This window comes from Pagrus major, chromosome 8 (genome assembly GCF_040436345.1).
Source record: "Pagrus major chromosome 8, Pma_NU_1.0".
In the NCBI taxonomy this organism is placed as follows: Eukaryota; Metazoa; Chordata; class Actinopteri; order Spariformes; family Sparidae; genus Pagrus; species Pagrus major.
In genome coordinates this window covers 8,588,656-8,614,937 of record NC_133222.1, presented here as the reverse complement: position 1 = coordinate 8,614,937, position 26,282 = coordinate 8,588,656, and the positions used below count along the sequence as shown (strand labels likewise).

Genomic DNA, 26,282 nt, shown 5'->3' with positions numbered 1-26,282 from the left:
TGATTGCATAATAATGAGAAAAACTTTTATTAACTTGTATAACTTATCTTTTATTTAACATTTGGATATATTCAATGCTGTACTAGCCCGTAATGTCCTGACACCTAACAAGTTCTGTATACTGACATAGAGAAATGGGCTAATTAATGATTTAATTAACTGAAGTAATTAACATAACTGAAAATATATTAAAAATCTGAATCGTTATAGAATATCAGTGAGCTCAAGTGCCTCGTATATTAAAATGTGTATTGAAAGGTGCAGTTATTAGGTGCCTCAGGCAGTGGAGGGATTACTGTAAGTTGTTATTAAGACCTTGATGTGTGATGTGATTTGAATAATACATGAGGTCCCCGACCGTCTTGAACTGAAATCCAGCTGCTGTATTTGCATATCAACAGGAGTTGGTGGTTCAAGATACAGTATGACTTTGGCTTCCAGTGTATGCGAGCAGAACCTTTAAAAACAAAGCAAAAAAAACAACATGTTGCAACCAAATATCAGTTCTCAAGGGGAGAGGCAGGAATTAATTTCAATAAATCCTGCAAAGACATATGAAGTGTGTTTTACTACTGCCCTCTAGTGGTTATTATGGAGAAGCACAAAAGCCCTTACGGTACATGGAAAAAAGTGGTTTCACATTATCATCTGTTGATAGAGCATATAGTGACACAGTCTTTTTTTAAAAAAAAAAAATCAAAATATAGCCTCTGTTGACACCACTGGTCACCTTAGATCCAAGGTCAAAGGTCAGTCAGCGTATGTCTCACCTGGGGTCTGACCTTCACCTCTGTACTCGGTTCAACTGCTGCTGTGGGAGCTCATGAGTTTCAGTCCAAACTGCCTCAGACGCTTCAAAGGGAACATTATTGAGAGGTTCTGGTGTTGATGGTGTCAGCTCGGAGGAGACACACACACACACGCACACACACGCACACACACACACACACACACACACACACACACAGAATCAGTAGCAGTGTGCAGTGTTGTAGTCAAGACCACGTAAACCGAGACCAAGTCATGACCAAGACCAGAGTGTATCAAGACCTTTGGAGGTTGAGACCAAGTCAAGAGAGCAAGACTGAGTCAAGACCAAGACGAGTGCGTTCTTGTTTTTCCTCGTCTCACCATCCACCTCACGATATACAATTTTTTGTACAAGCATGAGATTTTCTTGGTGACTCTTGTCTTCCAAAACAAACCATCATGAAGAACAGAATTTATCAAACAGTAATTCAATTCAGTGATATCCCCGCAGTTGTGGTCTTGAATGGTCTTGAAATAAATTCCAGAGTCGTTTTTGTCTGAGGCTGAGACCTTACCGAGACCTTCAGGAAGTGGTCTTGAGACCAAGTCCATGTCTGGAGCAGAATGTGGTGGGTGAATGGATAAAGCACAGGACTTTTGGGTTATTATTGTTGGGTTATTATTTTTAGACTTAGTTGATTTAAATTTTGTAGTTTTCTTTTCAGTTCTCTGTCAAAGTTTGGTTAGCATAGGGCAACAAAACAACTTGGTGAGGTTTAGTGAAAGATGGTTTGGGTTAAAATTGACCTGTAATTCCATCTTTTTCCCCAAGTTGCAAAAGAAATTACCACAATGTGATTAGTCAGTTACATTGATGATCCTGGAGCAAAATGTAATATGACTTTCCAGAAAAAGCAGCAACACGATGATATCACATTGTGCATGATACCAGGCTGACTACGACATTATATAGGATTTTAGCAGTAACAATTAGCCCTATGAACCACAAATGCTGAGAATGCTTAGGCAGAAACAGAAAGAAGGGTATGGATGCAAAATTGCAGCATACTGCACATACTTTCATCATGTCATCATGAGCTTTTCAGAGCTGTCTGCCTCCAAACACAATGCTCCTTGATAGGATTACTCTGTGGCATTGCAGTCATACCTGCAACACAGAGCATGACTGCCCTCCGGTGGCTGAGGGGACCTCTTTCAACACGGTTCAGCTCCAACGTCCCACTCCGCCTGATGGAAAATAGCAGCTCCCCCCTTTGACTCACAGCCAAGGCCACGGATGAGTGAGAAGGGCCTCCCTGATACTCACACAAAGGGACCACTACACCCAGTGGAAAAACTGACACGTGAGTGACAGAGCTGGAGAGTGCGAATACAGAGATGTGGGAGTTAATAAGCCTCTTGCTGCTGTTTTCACTGCACTGAAACTGCTGTTTGTGGAGATTAATAGTCAGTGAAGCTGGTTCAGTTTTGTATAAAGACACCGAAACACTTACCACACTTTTCAGTTATTACAATTCAATTCAGTTCTGTTCTTTTCCAAGAACCTTTATGAACATTAACATTTATGGTTGTGATACATAATGCATCCTAAATAACACACAATGGGTAACACCACATTATCTAATAAATCATAAGATGAAGGAAAATGTGACAAAATTGCACACAATGCAGAGATCGAATGACTGGAGGGCGTTTCAAAAGAAACTTGAGTGTGATTCACCTTGCCTGGTTTTATCACATGAAACTCTACTTGCCCCAGCGTAGCCTCTTCACAGGAAAGGTGTGGATTAGGAGTCATCTGGCAGGCAGCTGAGTGAATACGTTAGGCGCACACAGTGCTTTAGATTCTTGCCCTCAGACACTTATCATCTTTTACTGCAGCTGCATCCTTTACTGCAGCTATGGGGAAGAGGCATCGGCGTATTCCCACTCTATCAGGAGGCTTGGAAGAAGTGAAATGGAGCAGAGATAGGGTCATTTATTTTACACTAGTGACAATACTAGCGGGTTGCTGCTTCACTAGGCCCAGTAGGGTTCTGCTGGAGGCATGCGCAGATCAACTGGTGCGTTCCAGCTGGTCTGTTCTGGGTCACCTCGAGAGACAACACGTTGGGCAGTCGGGGGAGATTGATGGAAAAATTCCAAAAGCAGAAGATTCAGCAGCAAATTATTGCATATACATCCACATTGTTGCTGATGTTTAATGCAAACCCCAGACATGGATTCTCCCAACAGAAGATCCGCCACACAGCTGGGAGACGCTGGGAGAGCTGCATCTCCCTCAGAGCTGCGGCCAAACACGACCCACTCAACCACAACATGTCTGACACTTACTCAACTAAAGAATGACCCCTGACAGCATCCGGCCCATTAGCCAGGCGAGAAATAACATTCAAATGTCATAACTTGGATCTGCCACCTTATAGCAGAGTATGGTATATCACATCGCTCTCTGAGTGAGGTAATGATCTGCCCTTTCCCCTCCAGCTGTCACTTATCAGAGGCTTGGTCATAGAGTCAATACTGGCGGTGGAAGTGTGTGTATGTGAGGGTGAGGGTTATAAACTTATTTTCTGGAAAACCTAATTTTGCAGGATGGGGTGAGGGGATTTGCTAGCTCATGGATGAATAATGCTTTGAAGCGTGGTCAGATTCATGTGTGTCTGTGTGCGCTGTTCTCCATCAGACTTAGGCAGCGTGTTAGCGTCGTGTTAGCATGCAGGGGCGCATCCTTCGCCTGGGGTAAAACAGAGGACAGCGTATATAGCTGTGGCAGCTTGGCAGCAGCGGTGCTGGTGGTGTGGTGTACAGTTGGCAGGAACCTCGAGTGCTTCTCTGCTGTGAGTGACAGCATGGCACAAGAGGTTTACACTGGTGGTATGACAAGATCTTTAGCTCATTTCCTAAATGGAAAAGAGCTGATGTTATGTTATTTTTTATGTCTGTCACATAGTCATGGAGATGCCTGCTAACTCTCATGGAACAAACATGTATGGACTCCTCCTTTATTTAACAATGCATGCCAATATACTGTATCATATGGAAGAGGATTAGGGCCAGTGTAAAAAAAAGGAGAAAAAAAAGTGTTTTGACTTTTTTTTCACAATTCTGACTTTTTTCTCAGAATTATAACTATAAACGTGAGAAATCTGAGATTTCTGACTCAGACTTTTGAGATTATAATCAGAATGCTGATTTTTTTCCTCAGATTTTTTTTTCTGAGTATAAAGTCCTCAGAATTCTGACTATATTCTGAATTCTAACTTTTTTTTACGTGCGAAAAATTAAGAAAAACTCAGAATTCTGATTTTAATCTCAAAATTCAAACTTTTTTTGGTCAGAATTCTGACTATATTCTGAATTCTGAGTATAAACGTGAGAAAAACTGAGACAAACTTCTAATTTTAACTTTTCTTCCTCAGAATTTGGACTTTAAATTCAGAAAAAATCAGCATTCTGAATATAATCTCAAAATTCTGAGTTTAAAGTCAGAATTCTGAGAAAAAACTCAAAAAGTCAGAACTCAATTTTACAGTGGCCCTGATTACTCTTCCATCGCATCACGGCTTCTATTCCAAAACATGTCTCCTTTCATCCGGACATAATGGAAAATACATGGAAATCCGAGCTGAGCATACGCACAAACACACCTTGTACAAATTGCGGCGGCTTAGCCAGACATGATGACATGAAAAAAATAAAAAAAGATTTCCATGTCCCAAACAATAAAAATGTCAAAGTGATCTTTTAAGTATTTGATTGGTTTCCCTGAAGCAAAATAAAGTCACACCTTAATTTGCTGCCTGTCACTCTCAAGAGTTGCCTTTATAGTTTTGACAGTTCACAAATACAAAACCTCATTTTTTAATCAGGCCATCCGTCAGGTTTTTTCCCATCAGACACTTGAGTCAGTTTTGGAACATCTTCCGATCAAGTAAACAAAAGAAAAGTGAACTCTTTCCCTCCCCTCACCTTTTCTAGCTCACACTTGACTCACGTCTAAACATACAATTACACTGGAATAAACTTCGCCATGAATGGTCAATCACGCTAAGTCTGTTTGTAAGCTCCTTGAGTTGTTTATCCAGTGGCAATGGTGTACAAGCCCAGTAAATCAGGGTATGTGTACAGTGCTTTGTAATGTAATTGTCTCTAGACGGTCCAACATTAGCTTTGGCGAGAATGTGAGTCTGCGTGAATCTAAATGAGAACGTGGAAGTAAGTGTTTATCAGCCGTGTCATGGTCTGACGGATGGAGGACAAAGTGAGTTTACATTGAAGACATGGCAAGAAAAAAAAGTTCACGTTTCCAGTTCATGTTTACGCTTTTTTAAGTGGTTTGAAAAAGGTGCAGAGAAGGTAGAATCAAAGCAACGGTGGCTGATTATCCTCCATAAGCCTTCAAGGGAAAGGCTGTCGACTACAGCAGATATCAGACTTAAGGCGTTATTGAAAACAAAAGCATGAAAAGCTGCTGAAAGGAGCTGATGAGACAGGAGCAAACAATGGATAAATGAGGTCTCAGGTTTGACCTCAGCAGCCCCTGAGATGGGTCAAAGGTTCGTGCACCAAAGAACAGAGGTCAGCTTCTCCAGAGAAACATGTCTAGGTAGCCTGCCGTGTGTCTGACTTGTTGCTCGGCTGCTCCCTTCCACACTTCTAATCTGTAACTGATTGAGGTCTGCTTCGGGCTGGCTCCAACTCCTGGAACACATCACCCGGCGGAAGGCTTAGCTCTGTGTCATTCTGGCTCAGCCCTGCTTAACCAATATTAGATAAACACAAAGAATCACTGACTCCTTTATTTGAAAGCAACAGATCCTGGCAACCGCGAGTGAAGACTTTCCAAAACTTCACCCAATTTTTAAAATTACCAAAACTTCGCACGAATTTGGAAGCAAACACACCTAAATCCCCATCTCCATCTGTGATCCCTCCCTCTCTTGCATTGTTGATGCAATTTATGATAAATTAGAGACTTAACAAACCTTAAACATTCACCGCCAAAATTCATCTTTGTCAGCATAGATTAGCCATCGCGAGCAAACAGCACAGAGGCTTTACCATTCATGTAAAACAGTGTTACGTTAACTCAGTCTAGATGTAATTAAAACCTTTCCATGGCAAAAAAAACATGTCGGCATACATTTGCATTTCTGAATCTTTATGTGCTTACGAAGCAGAACTAATGTGCTGAGAATGAGAGCAGCACATTCATAATTAAACTTCTTTATGGTTTCCTCTGTCCTCTATTCTCTTTCAGGCGGGAAAAGGGAAAAACAACACACGGGAGCGCAGACAAGCCTATCAGTGATCATATTTCACTCCTTTAACATTGAGAAAACAAATTCCAAACATGTTATGCAAAACACAAGCTTGCTCAGTCTAGTTGTTACTGATACAGTGCAGCCAACAGTTTGATCATTGTTTGGTCCAGATTGTTTTACTTTATCTTGTTTCCCAGGAAAAATGATTCTGTTGAAATTTATTCTCCCACCTCTTTGGACATAATTGTTTTCTTTCAGATATATAAATGTGTAGTAAAAAATAAAGTTGACATTTCCATTCACATAAATAAGACTGGTTGTTAAAATGCAGGTTGTGCAAAGTTCTCAAAATAGCTCTCCGGCTACACAGTCTTAGTTTGAGAAATTCATTTTCTTGTGTGTGTTGATTTATTGATACCTGTCAGGGTGACAGGGTAATTTTGCAGCCTAGCTTGCTTTAATTGCATGCGTTAGCTCCAAGGTGTTTTCTCATCTAAATTTAACCACTAGCTAACCTTTCATGTGGTGAACACATGAAAATAGCACATCTGTTTTGTGCTGTTGCCACATTATCCCATTTGTGGTCGAGGAGAGAAATTTCCTCAGCCACCGCATCACCCAGCTCATGCTGTGCGACGCTTTGTTGATGAGGATATACTGGTGGCTCAAAATATGTGACCCAAAACAAAGTGTGTTTTCTTCCAGGAAAAGTGTTTGTCAGTTGACAGAAAGTGTTGACTGGTGACCCTTTATTGACTCTGAAAACCCAAGTGTTTACCTTCAGTTCTCCTCAAAGTCATAGCGGGCCTTGACATGGCTTTTGTGGAGTTGTTAGTCCAGTAATTACAGGCACATGAAGTGACAAACAAAGGCTGTGGAGGTTGCAGAGGCACGAAACAATCAGACAGTGCAGACACCAGTTTTACTGGCATGGCTGTGATCAGAACCACATTGACGTCAGTCTAACACTGTAACTTATTAATGGATTTATAGCTTCATTTCTGTTTTATTTGGAAGAGTTCATTGGTGTGGGGACTGCTAAAAACTGTTTTAGTTGGAGAGACACCCATGTTGAAGCTAAAGGTCCAGTGTGTAGGACTCAGGGATATCTATTGGCAGAAATCTACAGAGGGAGTCTGCCATGTTGCAACGCCATGTTAGTAGCCAAGAACAGAAAAAACACTGTTTCTAGCTAGGGCTTTTAATTTTTTCACGTTCGGAGTGGCCACCATAGTTTCTTCTACAAATTTGTAACGGGAGTATGAGGTGAGGGGTATTCAGTTGGTTGCAATCTGAGACCTCACTGCTATATGCCAAAAAAATCCACACACAATGGACCTTTTACATTACAATTCAAACAAGGGGAATATAACCAACTCCAAACCCAAAATGTGTCTTTTTTTTTGTCATGGTGGGAGTGGTGGCTTTTTGTGCCTTTATTCTGACAGGACTGCCAAAGAGTTGATAGGAAAAGGGGGGAGAAAGCGAATGATGACAAGCAGATCGGATGAGGCACAGGGGCACTCAACTAAGTGTCATTTTTAAACTTTGTATGGGTGAATCAAACAAGATACAATGTGCCAACTGACCTTTCCTAAGTCCTGCCCATTTTTGCTCTGTGGTCCAATAACAGTTGAGCAAGCTTAGTACCAGGATGTACCTTGGTCAAAGAAAAACAAGTCAACAACACAGTTAAAAGATGTTGCTGGTGGACCTCTAAAAGCGACACCTTACACCCTGACCATACTTATTCCGGTCCCAAAAACAAAGACAATTTTAAAGAGTGGATTAGGTTGAGTGGTAGGTAGACCTCACCATCAGATGAACATCAACACCATCATAAATAGTAACATCACAATGTGTACAGTCACATCTTAGGTTAGCCAATGTTAGCAAAACACTAGCTAACTGACTAGCTCACGTATAACAGTCAGCACCACAGAGTGCAGACAGGAATAAAGAAGGGGTGTCATCCTCAGCCTTTACGAGACTGAGGATCTTGGGGGGCACTGAGGATCGGTCAATACTGAGCTCCAGAGCTGGGTTTTGTTATCTTTGTATCCCTGTTTCCAGCCTTTTTGCTAAACTAAGCTAACTAGCTGCTGTCTGGATGCAATATCGTTGTTCCAATGGCCTTTTAATCTGAACCAATATTGGTCCAAAAAATGTCCCGTTGGACTAAAAGCCCATTTTCAGAGCAGCAGGCCCTCAGAGCATTGGGCTTTTGATTTTGATATAACAGGCTGTCTGACAAATGGGCTTTCGGTGCAGTGGGACGTTTTTGTGACCATTGGGGTTTCAGAATAATTGGCTGTCAGCACAATGTGCAGTCCCTGCTGGCTGAAGCTTCATATATAACACACGTCAGAGCGGTATCATTCTTCTCATCTAACTTGGTGAGAAATGTAATACAGGTTTTTTTTCCCAATTGTTAAACCATTCCTTTAACATGTAATGCATTTGGCCCAGCTGGAGAAAGATGCAAAGGCTATCTTTGTTTTTAAAGGTTATGATACTGCCTACCACATTCTTGGGACTATGTATTTACAGTAAATCAGTTTGCTTGTGTTTCTCTGGTGTGTGTCTTATTGTGATGTAGAGCACTTCCAAAGGTTATTAATCAGCGTTAGGGAGAAATGTAAACTCAGTGACATCTGCAGATGGATCAACAGGGGAGTTTGACACGGGTCACTGATAGTGCCAGTCAGAGTGATAGAGTGCGGGTTAACAGGTTAACTTGATAGTTCTGCCAGAAGGAACGGCACAGCTGTAACAAGCATTATCCCCAATGCCTTCAACTTCCCACTCACATTTTTACTCATGATTAAAACATGCTGCACGTCGGCGTACGAGCGCTGGGTGCAACTGCGAAACTTAGTATTGAAGGGTCGTTTCACACCTCTGTCGTCTTGATAAGTAAGGCCTGGGCTCAGACGAGGACAACGTGCTGATGTGAAGCGTGTTTGGCATTTGTAGGAGGAAAAAAAAACAGGAAACAACAAACACTAGCCCGTAATTTACTAAGACTGACATACCAGCTTAAAGATGCACCCAAAGTATGACTCACCCACTGAATTCACGGATGTGGATACTGTATGTAGTACTTTTTCGAGCATTTGGTCTCAATTAAACTCATTTTGTTTTCACTCTGTGTCTCTCGACTTCAAACGGGGGTTTCGTTTTATATAGTCGCATGTTTATTCGTTGATTGGTTCGAGCAATTAATGACAGGGCTTAAACACGAGAGCTGGCTTTTTATTGCTTACAGACGGACAGTCAATCCATATAGGATTCTGAGGAACTCGCACTGCTTCTGAGCCACTTCAAAGCCGACTGTCAGAAAATGGAGTCAGAGAAAATGTACCGCATTTCCCCCGCTGCAGCAGCACATATGGTGGTCCGCTGCCCCGGGGCGAGATGGGAGCAGTCTGATTCGATTTACATGTCGCTATTCATATTTCATAAACATAGAGGCATACGCATAAACACATGGTGTCTCACACACAGACGGACGCCGGGTACATTTACACCCAGAGTCACACTGAGAAAAAGTTGTTTTTCCAGTCAAAATGTCTGAATTGATGCCATGTTTCAATCTCAGCGTTCACATATAGCACTTTGCTATTGAATGATATGTGTCCAACATTTCTGCGTGGGAATAAATCACAGCCCCCGCAAGCTAGAAAAAAACAGCTGTAAGTATATGTTGAAGGCAGATGTTTAGTCTATGCTTGTCTCCATTATTATTCCATCGATCTCTATTTTGTCTGTGATCATAGCTGAGCGTGTTGAGGACAAACTGTCAAGACGGACACTACGTTTATAAAGCTTTTCAAGCGGTCTGGTTTTTCAATCCCAAACTTCGCTGCATAAATACTCTCATGACTCTGTGCCAGGCATGACTGATGACGGTGCACAGGAGGATAAAACGGGTACTTCCACATGCTCAAAGTGTTTTTTTCCCTTTGTGCAAAAACATGACAAAACTCACCTGAAAGCACATAAACACAGGCACACACTCACCCACACTGACGCACACACCTGTAGATTATATGACGGTTACCATGATGACGGATGAGGCCAGATGGTCATTTCCACATATCACTCTGGAGGCGTAACCCATTCCTCCTCTTCACCATCTACAACTGCAGAGCGCTGACCTGGGCTGGGTTTCCCATTACTCACCCTATAACTAAGAAATATTTCCTCCGAGCTGAATCACAGGAAGCAAAGGAAGCCAAAATGGTCGCCATGCAGCCTCTTTCGATGCGTTGTGACCGCCTGAGCATGGATGATACATTGTAGTTTCTGGCATTACATTATTTGGCGAAAAGAGAAGGCATTCACCACGCTTTGGTGCCGCGGATGCTCATGCGAAACGCGCGCCCACTTAGGGTCTCACCTGAGGGCCAGCAGCACTCACTGTTAGGAAATAATGGAGTGTAACCGAACATTAAACAGACTTCTTTCCACTTACCTATAAACATCTGTTAAAAGTGGTCACAAGGAGGATTTCATATGCGTGAAGGTGTGCGCAGTTTTTATACCATAATGTTCACACTCAGCAGACGCAGACAAGCCAACCATAACACACCTGGCTTCTCAGTCAGAATCGGCCTACATCTCGAATCTCTCCCAGTTCGCTCCTCCGCGGCTAACAGCGGCTTCCTCTACCCTGCGTGAGCTCTCTGATACAATCTCCAAACCCCACAAAATAAAGATAAACATTTGTGCGTCTCATTGAGGTTTTGTTACCCGGCCTCTCGAGTTCTGTTCCATACAGTAATCACTGATGTATTGAGCGGAAACAAACTGCTACCTGCCTTTAAGTTCTGACTGATGTCTCTGCAGTTAGTGTGTGCCACGGGGACGGACATCAGTGGACATATGATAGCCACCTGTGTAAACGGTTGGAGTATCTAGTGGCTCTGAAACACTGGATCCTCAGAGTGCTGCTTCTGTTGCCGCGGGAGACCGGGGGGCCTGACCTCTCCTTAGCAGAGGGGAGCCCTGCAGGCGGTCATGGGTAGACATACACTAACATACACACTGTTTCATGCATAAATGCATGTAGGTATACTCACCCAGTGAAGTCCATCTTGTTTTACATCTCTCTCCTTCTCTTTCTCGCTCTCTTGTTAGACACTACACTGGCATAAACAGTGTGTACGCTGGGGGGGCAGGCAGGAGGAGCGTCTGTCTCTGCGGGTCAAACGAGAGGCGAGGGGGGCTTCTGTTGAACCGGGGCGGATATTGACACAGCATTAACATGAATGAAAATATTTTCAGTGTTCAGGGAGCATGAAAGGGACGCCGCCAGACGTTTGGACATGGCCTATTCAAACAAACGCTGGACATCAGCACTCAATCAAACAGTCTTTTCACACAGCTCGGCTTCCTAAAACAGCCAGCCGAAGGAAGCGGGCGTTCAGTGATGAGACAGGCTGCGGGGTTGTATTTTGTGACCATGAATCTCGAAATTCGACGCATTCACAGAACTTCAGATAGTGCGGAGCAAATATCTCTGCAGTGCACTGCGCGGTGAATAAATATTCCAGGTATTGGTGGAATCCCAGGGTCGCATGTAAGAGGATGGAATTTCAATTTCGGAGCTGTGCGTAGGTGTGCTGCATTGTGAAGGCCCTTGCTACAAGCTGCTAGCAGAGTCAGAATCGCACTAATGGAAACATCAAGGGCTGAAAGTGCAACACAAATCAAGAAAAGGGGCGGGAAGAAGGGACAGAGGGATAGTTAAAAGCAGCGGAGAGGTGGAGGTAGATTTCTGACTGATTACTGCTATTAGACCGGGTGAAGGAAGGAGAGACCCATTCACTCAGAGGGGAGTGGATGCTGTGCCCACCGGCCTGTGTGCATTAGCCTCTTTTAAACAGCTATTAATCTGATGTAGTGGCTTAAGAGATCGGAAATGAAAATCTTCCGGAGCACCTTTCATCAGGATGCAGGGCTAAAATATGCTCTCGCATTAATGCACCAGTTCAGAGTGATGAAACTAGGTGTCACAGTCAGTCAGATAGTGTCGGCTCCATGGGAAGCTGACATTGAACAGTTGTCTCACCCTCAACAACAGATGAGAGTCTATAATTGCACCAGGCGATGGAATAACAGGGATAGTGTACGTTACGAGACCACGGCACACACAAAGTCCTTCTGTTCTGGCAGGGAACAGGTGCGACGTGGGAGTTGGAGTTCTCAGATCTCGGGGTGGTGCAAGGGGGTGGGGGGTGCAGCTGCTGCAGTCAAATGCAATCATTTCCAATTCCATACTACAGCGTGTGTCTTAATTTATAGGCTTGCCATTTCTTGATGGGCATATATTCACACTCACATTCACACTACCTCTCTTTCATGATTTCTGCCAATCGTTTAGCGATTCATCAGATTTTTTTCACCAGAGTATGTTTTTGCTGTCAGTCAATGCAGAGATTATAATTATAGACATAACAACTGGGAAATGTTCTCATTAAAAATCCCCGTTTTGCAAATTAAAACGCAGTTATACCACAATGTGAGCCAGACACAGATTTGGGAACAGCAAAAAGAAACTTCTCTGTTTTTTTTTTCTTTCTTTTTTCGCAGAGTGATGGAATGTTTCCATTTTAGGGATTAGCATGACTTAATGTTGGTGTCACCGAGGAGCCATGAGAAAGAGACGGAGACAGAGAGAAACAGATGTATGACAGAGAGCTTTACGGGAGACAGACAACGCTCTGCTCCGGTAACTGGACGCCTGTGGGACTTTCCTGTGGGACACGTTTAAATTCAATAATGACTCCGGTCACATCCTTTTTTCTTTTTTTGAGAGTTTGCTAATCAGATTCAGAAAGCTGTAGACCTTGAGACTAAACAAAAAGACTACAAGGACACAATACAAGACTGCATGTCAATGAGTTCAACATTAATATTTTACAGGATACTGACGGTACCTGAATGCTTGTACTCACCCACAGGTACGAAAACTGACAGATCCTAACTAAGTCAGAATACAGTGGGAGCAAAAAAAGGGTTAGACAGGCATGTTGGGATACATTAGGGAGGAAGTTCTGGACACGAGGACAAACTAATAACTAGGTTTCACCGAGCTGAGGAGTGTGAGAGATTGGTAGATAGACAAACAGAAGCAGAGATTAAATGGGAAGGGAGAAGAAAATTGCCATGAAAGAAACCTTGTGCATGAAAATCCATGGTAACAGTGATAATGACTATCCACATGGAAACAAACACAAAGAGGCCAATAATTGAAAATGAAAGAAGCGCCTGAGTTAAGAGGCTGAAAACCTTGGCTCGGGTCCATGTTAATGCAGCCGAGGTAGGAGCAAAAAAGGAAAAAAAAAAAAAAGAGCGTGTTGAAGGGGGAGGGGAAGGGGAAGGGGAGAGGAGAAGCGAGGGGTGGTCTGTAGAGTGACATGAGAGGCAGCAGAGGAGCCAGGGGAGAGTCTCACAGAGCTCTGCCTGGGAGACACACATGCACACTTAATCCAGACAATCTAGAGGAAGGAGGCGGCAATATTCAGCCCCTTCAAGCTGATGCACACTCCCCACGTTACCAACCACACACAGACACACACACAGGCTACTCCTCAGACACACCACACCATGGCAGGTGGCCTCTGCCCAGATCAGTAGCTGTGGTAGGAGCCATCTTAACTGAGTCACTGAGGTTTGAGCTGAGGTTTTGGATCCTCCCTGACTGTTGGAGCGTGAGCAGAGTTAGGAGCCAGAGCTTCACTTTCTTCCCCAGTGCAGAGGGACGGCACGCCAGGCACGAGGCTCCCCACTCCTCCGCTCTCTCACTCTGCCTTTTCCTGGGCTCATGTCCAGAGAGTGACTGGCTCCAGTGGACCCAAGAGGAGGGACACAGCCTGAGGATACAGTACAGCAGCTCCCTGCCTGCCTGCCTGCCTGCCTACTGGGACAGACAAATACATTGAGGTTTTACAAATCAGCAGCTCCTTCACCTGGGATTCACTTGATTTATTTTTTGGTTGTTTTTTTTCCCTCTCATCAGATCTGAAAGCCTGGATCTGAGCTGGGCATACAGACAGACAAACAAAACAGAAGGACTGACATATGGACAGAGAGCAGTGGGCACTGCGGCGTGAATGTAGCAACTGGACTTCTCTTCTCCCTGGTTACTAAGACCAAACAAGGATAATCGCCAGAGCACTATCCTGTCCACCGAGGTGGTGGGTGGATGCAGCTTTCAGCAGGCTGCTATAGGCGAAAGCAGTGACTGTATAGAAGCTGCAGAGAAACAGCTAGTTGATCCACAAAAAAAAGGACCTTTGCCTCCAAGAAGACTTCAGTTGGATGGTCATCTCTTATTGAACTTGTAGGGCAAAGAACTGTCTCTCTTCTCATGGACTTGAGTGGACTTCTTTCAAGATTTCTGTGCAGATGAAGGTGGAGTGTGTGTCTCAGTGAGGATGGCAGAGTGCACGAGGACTGTGTATCTGACTCTGATGCTGCTGTATATTGTTCTGCTGGGCACGGCTCGCGCAGCCCACAGCATCTACCCGAGGATACGGCTCTCCCACAAAGGTAGGAGACACCTACTGCGTGTTTCTTTAATCACCTTTAGTCTATTTTGGCAACAGATGGTGACGTTGCACAAATCCAGCGCTCTGCTGTGTTGCACAAATACAAAAGGCAAAGACAGGCTGTAGGTAATGCAGCATAATGTGTTCAACTGTCTATAATAGTCAGTGCAGCCTCCACAAAAACTAGCATTCTCTATTTAGTGGCGTCATTGCAAGAACAGGATCTTTCACACTATAACAGACATCTCAGTTTGAAGCATTATTCACTGCAGCATTCCTTAAATTAACAGTTAAACATAGTTCTTTATACCTGTTATTGATATCTACACTGATATAACAAGTTTTCACACATTTTTCTTCAAGATATATGTAAAATACAAGTGTGTATGTGTGCAAAAATATATATATTTATGACCAAAAGTGCACCACTACAGAGAGAGTGCTGTAAACAAGCTGAAGCCAGAGAAGCGGCATCTTCTGTGAAGCGAGCAAAAGAAGCTGCAGGTAATCATTACCACGTAATGAGACGGTCATTGAAGATTTATGTTTTTAGCCTGAGAGAAAAAGTCACCATCCACGCTGGATCTAAGACTTCTGCTCTCACATACTTTTTCTTTTTTTTCTCCACTCACTGTTGATGTTGAAGGAGCCTCCTCGTAGTTTGTTTTGATCCCTCGGCCACGGTGGCTGAGAATCCACAATGTGGCTTTCTCTCATGCCATGGTGGCAGAGAGATGAAGGCGGTTTATTTGGACATGCCAGAGAGGGAAAAGTGTTTGTGCGTGCCCGTTTTTTTACAGTACGTGTGTGTGGGAGTGTGTGATATGGATGGGCATGCACTGGAATGTGGACAGACTGTCGTGTGTCTCTTCGACAATCGTGGGGGTTGTTTTAATCTTTTTTATCTTATCGAGATAAAACTCTTGAGTAAACACTGGCTTTTTTCTCACAGTTTCTTTGATGTCTGTTGCAGCAGAAGGTGATGATTCCACATAAGCCTGTTAGTCATGGTTGGATATAGGTGTGGAATGTGGATGGTCAATAACTCATAAGTGCTGCGCTGTGAGTCAGTTATGATAGTTGACAAGTTTGTTTCATCAGTTGTGAGGAGGGTCCTTGTGTTTCATGTCCTGTATACTTTATTTCTAGGCTTTTAGCTAAGTGGAATTCATCAGCTAAAAGACAATAAATAACTAAATGCCGTAAAACAGTTTTCCAGTTAAAATTAATGGCAATGGCGGTAGAAATTGAATGAATTTTAAAGATAAAATAGAGGAAAAAGAGACTTTTTGCACTTCTAGCTGCAGTTCATATATCAGCCAAGTAAGCGGATGGGTGCTCATGTGCTAAGTCATAAGTGTCACATCAGTATATGTGATGATCGTGACTTTTATATCACCCAATTCATTAACCGCCTGAGGGGAAAGCTGGTAAAGTGATTGACACCCCACACCTCTCTCTCTCCTCCGATACATGTTCTGGCTAGCACCGAGCGCTGTGAAAAGGCCTCAGTTGGATCCTATCATTATGGAATGAAAAACATCTAAGCCTTAATATATGCCTCATGGGCTCTGTGAGTGATTTTTTTGCACACACCCTTCAATTCACACAAACCCCATACACACACACACACACACACACACACATCCACAGGCAGAATAGTGTGAATTCTTTACACGCCAATGACTTGGATGCCGTCCAGGAAGATGGATAGGGATGTGGTTTTAACTATTCAGCCTTGGGACTAAGAAAATATTACCATAACATCTGGTATCAAAACATGGTGGATAAACTAGATTCTCCTCTCTGACAGAAGGATTGATAATGGGAAAGAAAAGTTAATCATATCAGTGCAGAATATATTTTTAACCTGCGTCTGGTTATATGGCCCACACCGAATGTTGGATCAATAGAAACCTCCATAAAATATCGGATCAACTTTCTCCTGCTTTCTGGGAATCAATTCCTCCGGGCACATTATCGTGTGTTTCAAGGGCGACCTTACTACCGTGCAGCATGAATCTCTGCATGCTTTGATGTTAGCCACACATCGCATGTGGTGTTGAATTATTATTACTCTCTCTTTCATCTCTTCACCATTTTCTTGTCTAGACTTCTGGACCAGCGGAGAAAAAATCTGCAAATTTCCCCATCCGTTTCACTTTCATCCCAGTCATCCTTTCATTTACGTACACCCCAATTAACTGCGGTTCAAACAGGCCGTTACCTAAATCACACTGAGTATTGAGTTACGATCACAGACTCTCGACCGTCTTTAGAGAGGATCGCGCCGAATATTTAAGTGCACAGCTTCCAAAGACCTTAACCACAGGCTAAAGATAGTAATACAGCTCAATTGCTTGGACTTTTAGCCAATCAAACTGCCTAAATCCTAGGTTATTACATAGAAATGTCCTGCAGGGACGTGCTGAGGATATAACAGAAATTAAAATGTGCTGGTTTTTTTTCTTTTCAGTTTTTGTGTTTTTGGACAGAGATCCATGAGATCTGGTTCTGCATCATCCAAGGCTCTTGGCAGCGGCTTCAGATCTCCACGCCTGTGGTGGCCTCTGGAGTGAAATGAGCTCTTCTGTTAGGAAACCCATCAATTCTGCCGCTAATGAAGCCGCTGCACAGCTAGCATGCGTCAGAGCCACGGCGGGCTGCAGGTAGACGGCCAGGTGTAGATTTATGTTGCCGCCTCTGCAGCACCATCATCGTGCTTGGCTTGAGCTTCACAGAGCGTGATACAGCAGATTTCATGTTAGTGATGACCTAATCAGAGCAAAGTCACTTCCAAAAACTCTTCACTTCTTCCAATTTAAAGTCATTATTATTATAGTTACCTGTGCAGTTGGCACTTACTTCTAAAGGTGAGTTTGTGTTGGATGCTCAGTTCCTCTTGATGTGTCACTTAAAATCCAATCAGGTTAATTCATACCTGGCTTAGTGAAGCTAAGTCCTACCTGTCCAGAACTGCTCAAGCAATGTGCACGTACATGAACAATTACTTGATTAAGAAATAGAGAATCATCCATGCGCTCTTGCTCCTGTTTGAGCAAAAGAAAATGAAAAAAAAAACCCAGTTTTCGGATGTTTTGCACAACATGAGTCGGCAGGTTATTACTGCAGACGAGTCCGTCTCTACTAAAAAAACAATTCCATAAAAGTGTTAATGCGGGCAGCTGTTGCAAACATACAGAATAAAACCCGACCATTTCAGAATGATTATATTGAGCAGGCATTTGTTCAGCATGTCTGCCAAAGACGTGTTTACTTAGAAGTCGTGATGGTTTACTGAGATGTGAGGATTTTTCTTCAATGTTTCCGTGAAGTTGAATTAACCCATTCTGATACTAAGCTGTTCTGACAGGGTTAACATCAAACTGTGTACATCGCTCGTATAAATAAACACACAACCCAACATTTACCTCATAGATAATGTAAATAAAAGATGGCTTAACAGCTGAATTTAACCATATGCCGTGTCAATATAAGTGTTTGCAAGACACATACTCTTCTAAAACTGCATGGGTGAGAATGTCGGTGAGCTTGTGCAAACACATCGGTCAACAAATTCTGAACCTCTCTTCGGGCATTTCTTTTCTTCGGCACTCACTGTAAAATTAAGAGAGGCAGAGGCACATGCATGTGTGAACACAGGGATTACTCAGGTAGCAATTACTGATGTATGAAACCTTTGAGCTGTAATTTTAAATCTTCCTCTCCAGACAAGAAAAAGCTCTCTATATATTTAACAACCATGAAATGACGTGGCTGGAGGTGACTTTCTTCTGAGGGTGAGACGGGGAATACCAGTATGGCCTAAAGTTGTGTCTGCATGAAATGAAATCAAGTTTTTCTATAAAAACCTAATGTGCAAAGTGAGTCCCATTAGATTTCTTCCGCCTACATGTGCAGAGACCTATAATTAACATTTACCACATTGGATCGTGGCCATAGGGCAGTCATAGACCCTATATCAAAGCACTGGAAAATGGAGGGTATGGTGATGATTAGATAAATCACACCTTTTAGGTCAGCAGAGGGAAAATGATATTTTTTCAACCCCCTCCCCTACCCTCCACACTCACCTCTCTCTCTCAGCTCTCTCGCTTTCTCATTTTGTCTGTGTACGTCTCAGCGTCCTTTCCTCTCCCATTGTGTTATGTGTGTGCTCTGCAGTTCATTAATGAGATGTCCAGAGGGGAAGGCAGCTGGTGAAACTCTAATATCCTTTCTGACCTTTTCCCGGCGAAGGGACCAGGGAGAGGAGATGAGTTAAGTTTTCGGAATGGGAAAAAAGAGAGAAGGCACGACTGTTGGAGTCTTCAGAGAGTATGTTGCAATGATAAGAGAGGGGGAAAAAAGACGATGAAGGATGACAAGTGACACGGAAAATGCAGAGAGGATATTGTTCATTGTGAGCTGGCAGTTAAAAGCAAAGCAAAGCTTGTTTTCATTTATTTCGCTATGCGATGAAGAAGCAAAGAGGAGAACTGTTCATCTGGAATTCGGCTACGAGTTATTTGTTAAACTTACAATTAGGCCTGTCATGATGTTTATTTTATCGACTCATGTAGAATATCTTATTTTTTCATACATATTGTGGTGTTTACATGCATGTTTGTTTAACAAAAAATGCCATCAACATTTTAGCCAACATAACTCCACAATATCTAGCAGGATTTTCCTTCCCGTTATGAGACCTGGACATGGAAACTTAGCATTTATTTGCATTTTAATCATTGTTTTGGTTGTGTAAGCTCTCATTTTATTTGTGTTGTATTTTATTTAGGACATCTTAATACTTTTTTTTTTTTCACATTCCATTTCCAGTGTCTGAAAATTAGGAAATAAATCTTCATCTTCATCATCATCATCATTATCCAGCCTGTTCTCACTCCCAAAGCTGTAGTTACCCCACTAGCATAACTTCTTGAAGCACCCCTCTAGTACAGTAGAATACAGAGCGAGAGAAGTTTGGGGTTGGGGGGTCGTTGCATGGGTCATACAAGGGACTTTTCCCCCCAGTGAACAGGATTTGTGTCCTGTACGTGACCAAACGTCTGGAGCAATTTGATTTTAGCTTATGTCTCATACGTAACTTAACGTATGTGGTGTTACTTACATCACTTATGTTACCTGACGTTGGACCCGTCACTTACGCTATGTTGCAATAATTAATGTTGTTATTTTAACCCACACCAAGTGGTTTTGGAGCCTAAACCCAGACCAAGTGGTTTTGGAGCCTAAACCTAACCATGTGGTTTTGGAGCCTAAACCTAACAAAGTAGTGTTAGCCTAGATCTTACTAAACTGCGACCATTTAGAAAATGTTAATAACAGTGCAAAAGTTATTTGTCATTAAATGTGATCAGTTTGTCAGCAAGCTATATTTTGAGTCTAACCAGACGTTGTATATTACATATTATTGCTAACTTGACCGTGGTGCCTTTGTTTTGAAAGTCTAACAGGACATTTCATCTTATGTATTGTTGCTGACTTGACCGCGGAAGGGTGGGTAAAGCATCGTAGTTTGAAGCTTAAGGCCGCTGACCAAGCTAGTGTATTGGAAGAGTTGGGAGTGTGAACGTGTTGCATTATCATGCTATTATATTTCAATTATATCACTGGCACAGAATGGTCCTAAAATGACAATAATATGGTTTATCACACTATATTATCCAAGAAAAAGTAGTTATTGTGACAGGCCTGCTTATAATAACAAGATTAAAAGTGGAATAAACTGAATAACTAATCTAATAACAAATGCAGCAAAAAAATCTATGTGCAGGTTTGAGTTTGTTCAGTGTGTTCTGCTCCTTTAAAATTTGAGCAAACTTGTTTTTTTCTGTGCTTTAGGTATTCCAGGCAATTAACAGTTAATATGAAAATCAGTTTACACTTTATGGGTTTTGACATATGGCTATATGCACTGACAGACAGGAAGTCACATCAATAAGAAATTCATTTGGATTCCGAGGTCATATACATGTACAGTAGAGGCAGTATAGTTTGGACCAGATGGGGAATAAGCTTTGATCAAGTATCAGCCAAATACAGAACATTCCTTCATTCAGAGCACATATTAAAAGCTGACACACATTCTGTTTGTAGATACCTTCAGTGTTTTAATTAGACGTATATATCTGAACTGTCAGTGGTGAAGGTATCCTCCAAATTCATAGCATCAATCAGGTTGCAGACCTTTTCCTCGATCTTTATTACAGAGAAACATACTTTGCTTTCATTCTCTAACTCACATCCTGCTTGGACACTCCATGTGGCTTTCATTTGACTCTGACATCATTCCACCCGCACACACACACGAGGATATGGAAAGACAAGGCTATATACCGATAATGGCATAACACCCCAGTTCTCCAGCTCCTGACCCCACCCCCGGGGGCTCCCAAGTCTCACTCCGGCCTGGACGGCATGAGGAGAACAGACCCCGTCCTTATACTTTAACTCCAGCCTGCTCCAATAATTCTCTTTGTTTCTGTTCCAGCACAAGCGCCATTACTCAATAAGTAAATCTCCATAGGCTTATTTTTCAGGAAACATGAGACCGCCTACCACACGTTTAATTTTTGACATGAAATGCACGCTTAGCGTTGGCGATAGATATCAAATTTAATTTGTGTTTTTAAGTTTCTAGAGGAATGTTTTTTCATCAACTTCTGTGTGCATTTATCTCGGTTCTTTGACTAAACCCCGCTGTTAAGAGACTTATAATCAAAAGTTGATTGCTACTGCACACAGATACACATATTGTTCTCCCCACTGCAGCAAAACAGTGTTCCCATACACAGATACAGAGGAGATCACAGGGTTTATTTTGATTTCACTTCACCAAATCTTCTCAGGAATCTCTCGGCAATGCTCAGACAGCCGATGAAAGTGTCTGTCTTGAGGGAGTCCTTTTTCTCTGTGTTTTCCATTTGAAGTGGGATCACAGTAGGGCCATGTGTCTCCCTGGCTCAGTTGCTGATGGAGAAACGCCCTCCTCCTACTCCTCCTCTCGGCTCCTTCGCTGACGGCTAAGGAGCCATCACTGGCTGCAGATGGCAGAAAAACTTGGAGAGGAGACAGGACAGAGAGGAAATGTGGAAATCCCCCCGTTGCTTTCTTCAGTCTGAGCAGTGGCTTCGACTGTCTGACTGGTGCACATAATGACAGAGGAGAAACCTTTTAAATTGTGCCCTCCACAGCATCTCTTACTGTGTGTCAGTGTAATCACATCCCACCAATTGTGTTTTACAGTGACCTTGTAATCATGTACAATTAAGCCGATTAATCAACTCCTTCTTTTAATATAAATGTGATTACAGTTTACAGTTTCCTCTCACTTGTACTTGTATGGTGGCAGGGAATGGATGTTCTTTCTTTCTTTCTTTCTTTCTTTCTTTCTTTCTTTCTTTCTTTCTTTCTTTCTTTCTTTCTTTCTTTCTTTCTTTCTTTCTGTCTTTCAGTTTCTTCCTTTTTTTCTTTCATTTTAACGTTTCAAGCTGGTTATTGTTAGTCTCCTCACACGATAATGGAAACATTCCATGCCATACACATGTAAAACACATGTAACATAACATGCCATACAACTCTTACAAATATGTAAACAAAATCATAGAATGAGATCTATTTGTAGTTGTGTGCGTGTGTGTTTGACTGTTTGTGTGACCAGTGTTTTCAAAAGAACCCAAAATTCATACTTGAATAAAAGCAAATATATTGAAGTAATGATAACAGTGAAAGTCATCCATATGAGTAGTACCTGAGTAAAAGTCTTGAAGTATCTGATATTGAATGTACTGGTAACACTTTACAATAAGGTACACAACAATGTGAGTAGTTACCCAATACACTCATGAAATATTTAATCATTACTTATTCTCTGTGTGGACCTCCAAGTAAAGTTAAATATTAATGAGGTAATAAAACAAACTCACTTCAACGATTCATAATTGCATAAACAAGCTGTTCTTAGAGGAAAATAAGGTCCCCAGGACACTGAAGCTTGAAAGGTGGCAGGGTCCGCCAAATATAAACAAAGTAAAACAGTATGAAATTGTGTTGTTCTCTAAGGTCATGAAAACAAAGAGAGTTTGTTTATTTAGTTTGTTTCAACATAAAAATCATTCTCTTCTGATTAAAATGTCTTCTACAAAACTACATAGTGCACCTTTAAACATGATACTGAGTAGTTACCCAATAGACAATAGATAGAACAACTCATGAAGAAAGTGGTCAGTATGTCGATTCACAGATATTTATGAATTAATCATTACCGACTGATTCGTTCATATATTATCTGCCAGTCTGTTCTCAAGTAACTCTTCATTAGTCCTGAATTCACAGCAATTCAGGAATTACTCATTAACTATCAAGTAGTTCCTGATTCGTTCTTTATCAGCTCCTCAGTAACTACTCACATTTTTGTGTACTTTATTGTAAAGTGTTACCAATGTACTTCAGTATCATAAGTTCAAATAAAAGTAAATTATACATATGTTTGCATGTAGGTTCACACTGAAAAAAACACATAAATAAAAGTACATTATTTGCCCCCAATGCAATGGAGTGGAAGAATAATGTAACAGAAAATGGAAAAACTCAAGTAAAGTAAAAGTACCTCAAAACTGTACGTAGCTACAGTACTTGAGTACATTTCCTCAGTTACATTCCATTACCGGGTGTGAGAGAGCGAGAGAGCTGTCAATGCATCTCACTGTGTACGTGTCCATATTAATCAGCCGCCGCTCATCATAATTCACAAAGACAAGTGAAAGAAGATGGAAAAAAGGGTTTGGCTTGTGCACTGTTTAGTCCGTCACTTTAAATAGCCATCTAAGTCCGTCGTCTGAATAAGTGGCAGCAGATTTGACTTCTCTTAAAGAAGGAGCTGATTGTTTGAGAGCTGGCTTAACACTTGTAGAATAGTAGAAGTGGAATGTTTTGGAGGACTGTCCTTGATCCAAGTTCAGCTTAACTCAGAGGGAACTGTGAAGAGAGAGAGGGGACAGTGTGTGTGTGTGTGTGAGAGAGAGAGAGAGAGAGAGAGAGAGCGCTCCAAGTGTGTGTGGATTAGATAATTACAGGAAGCATGTCTGAGCCCTGGCAGAACACCGCTGCCACATCCCCTCACTCTCTGCCACCTAACCGGCCGAGATCTAATGCTACTAAAACAAACAGCCGCTTGTCTCCAACATGGAAATCTTAATAGCAACAAAATATACACACAGTCACCCACTCCTCTGTGGATATCTAATCCCATGTTAAACAAATAAAACCCTCCACAGAACGTATGCTGCTGTTGCTATGAGTAATCTACAGAACCGGGATAAACACTGTCTCCTACCTTGGAGATCAAGTATCACTAAAAATATACAGATGCTAGGAAAACAAATCATACAATTACCCCCTGCAACCTCAGCATGTAGAGACATCTCAGCATCATTTGAGGTAGTTTGTTGGCATAGTATTACAATTATGCGTGTCAAGCTGGCGGTTTTTCCTCTCTTCATTTAAAGGGAGGTTTTTTGAGAATAGTAGTGCATGCATTAAAGGAGAAGAAATGGAGAGATTACAGCCTGTGCAGTGCCATAAATTTTGATCTCGAACCCAGCCTGGTGTGCTTGAATCTGTCTGAGGTTTCAGCAGCTCTGCTAACACACACCAGATCCCCCTTTCTTCTTTTTACAAGGACACCCTGGTCCAACCCGGTCATGTGTTAATGAAAAAGTTTTTCAGGCCAGTGCAACCCAGAGGAAACACACACCTCTGGGGCTTCACTTAGTTTAAATCCTTCACCCTCAACCTTTTCCAGAAGCTCACGGAGAGCAGAGGAGCAGCCTGTCAGGTTCAATCAGGTGTGTACAACTGGGCGTATTGCCTGTGTGTCTACTACTACTGATGAGTGTGTGTTTATGTTATGTAATGACATATCTGTCATGGGCCGCCGCTTCCTTTTTAGAGAAGGATTTCAAATCACGTAAAGCGAGACTGACAGGGAGTGGCTGCTGATCTCAAACTAATGGCAGATAAAGAGGCTGGTTCCGTTTCCTGTCTGATAAAACTATGACCATGGGCCATACTGTGGACATCAAATGCCTCCCATGAATCACAACATCATTCCCAGGACTCATACCCAACTTCCTTCATCCGCGCTTTTGACAAAATGTCTTCATGTGCCCCCTTAATTGAGCTTTGTCAACAATAACAGCAGTATAGTCGTTGGTGCCAAATAGGTCGGCTTTGAGCTGCCTGGATGCTTTTGTGCCAGCTGAACTTTTACTGATGATATAAATAAAAGGCCTAGCTGAACTGAGAGAGAGGAGACATAGGTGCCACATGAGAGGGACAGATGAGATGGAAAGATAACCCGGCTGTTGCTCTCTGCTCTCTTGGGGAAGCTACCAATCAAAAACACATGTTGCAATGTGCCCTTGGCCATGGGAGCAGTTGGGACGGAGGTTACTGGAGCAGCTACAAAACCCTCCAGGATTGGGTTTGGTCAAATTTGATCTTTGCCGGTTAGCACAGGCAAGAAGCTCGATGATACTCCACGTTGAAGATGAACACTCTATCTAACCAGACAGCTATCCGTACCTTAATTGCAGACCTCTGTTGTGTTCCTGTATTTATTTTTTTTCTCTTTGTGTGTTGTTGTCTGCAGAGCTTTGGCAGTTAAACAGAACCTGGGTGTTCCAGGGACATGGAGCGTCTCTTCAGCCTCAGACCATGCTGCTGGATGAGGGCCACGAGAGGCTTTATGTTGGTGCCAAGAATACCCTGTTCTCCCTTAGCCTGGACCGGGTTAACACTCACCAGAGAGAGGTAGGCCTGTGTTCATCCCTCCATGCCTGTTAGGAAGTGAGTATTATAGTGAACCCATTTACCCACAGGGCAATAGGTTAGCCAAACTGAGTGTGCATATGTGTGTCTGCAGGTATGTGTTCAGTATAAAACAGTACTTTTTGTGAGTGTTTTTATTGAGAAACTGAGAAGATGAAGTAATAACGGTGGGATTATTTTGCTTGGTCAAGTTTTCTGCACATCTTTTATGCGCTATTGTAAATATGAGTGCAACTGTGTATTCTTTCAGATCCAGTGGGCCAGTACAGAATCTCAGATAGAGGAGTGTCTGATGAAAGGGAGGGAAAAGGTAAGGGACACCCTCTACAGGACTGCATACAGATGTGGCTTAGGTTGACTATCAAGGGCAAAGCAAAAATGCCCAGTTCATAATGCGCATTGCAGTATAATTAATTTATTATATAGGTAGATAATTCCATTATACTACATACAGATAGATACTACCAGCATGTATTAATTGAATACATATATCACTGTGCTCATTAACCTTTGTTTAACCTAAAGTACTGATGTTATTGATGATGCAGTAAAAGCCTGGCATTTTTCCAGCACACCATTTTCTCTTCTTGGCCTCAGTCTGCCCTCGTGACCTCTCACCCGTCAACCCTTCTTCCCATCGGCCGCTTCATCTCTGTATCTCTTCCAACAGCCGGAGTGCGCGAACTACATCAAGGTCCTGCAAAAGTACAACCAGACCCATTTGCTGGTTTGTGGAACAGGAGCCTTTAACCCCACCTGTGGCCTGGTCAGAGTGGGACACACAGGGCAGGTGAGTCCCAAAGAGAGAGGAGTTGATTTAACGATAATTTAT

The 26,282-nt window shown here is 42.4% G+C and overlaps 1 protein-coding gene across 1 annotated transcript in view; it reads left to right on the top strand.

Moving 5' to 3' along the window:
- Nucleotides 1–3,366: 3,366 nt before the first annotated feature.
- Nucleotides 3,367–26,282, top strand: part of sema3e (sema domain, immunoglobulin domain (Ig), short basic domain, secreted, (semaphorin) 3E) — a 31,936-nt gene continuing 9,020 nt past the window's right edge. The window contains exons 1-6 of the mRNA XM_073471766.1: nucleotides 3,367–3,371; nucleotides 3,458–3,648; nucleotides 14,454–14,597; nucleotides 25,272–25,432; nucleotides 25,701–25,760; nucleotides 26,121–26,240. Of these exons, the coding sequence (XP_073327867.1) occupies nucleotides 3,367–3,371; nucleotides 3,458–3,648; nucleotides 14,454–14,597; nucleotides 25,272–25,432; nucleotides 25,701–25,760; nucleotides 26,121–26,240 (681 nt within the window). The remainder of the gene's footprint in view (nucleotides 3,372–3,457; nucleotides 3,649–14,453; nucleotides 14,598–25,271; nucleotides 25,433–25,700; nucleotides 25,761–26,120; nucleotides 26,241–26,282) is intronic.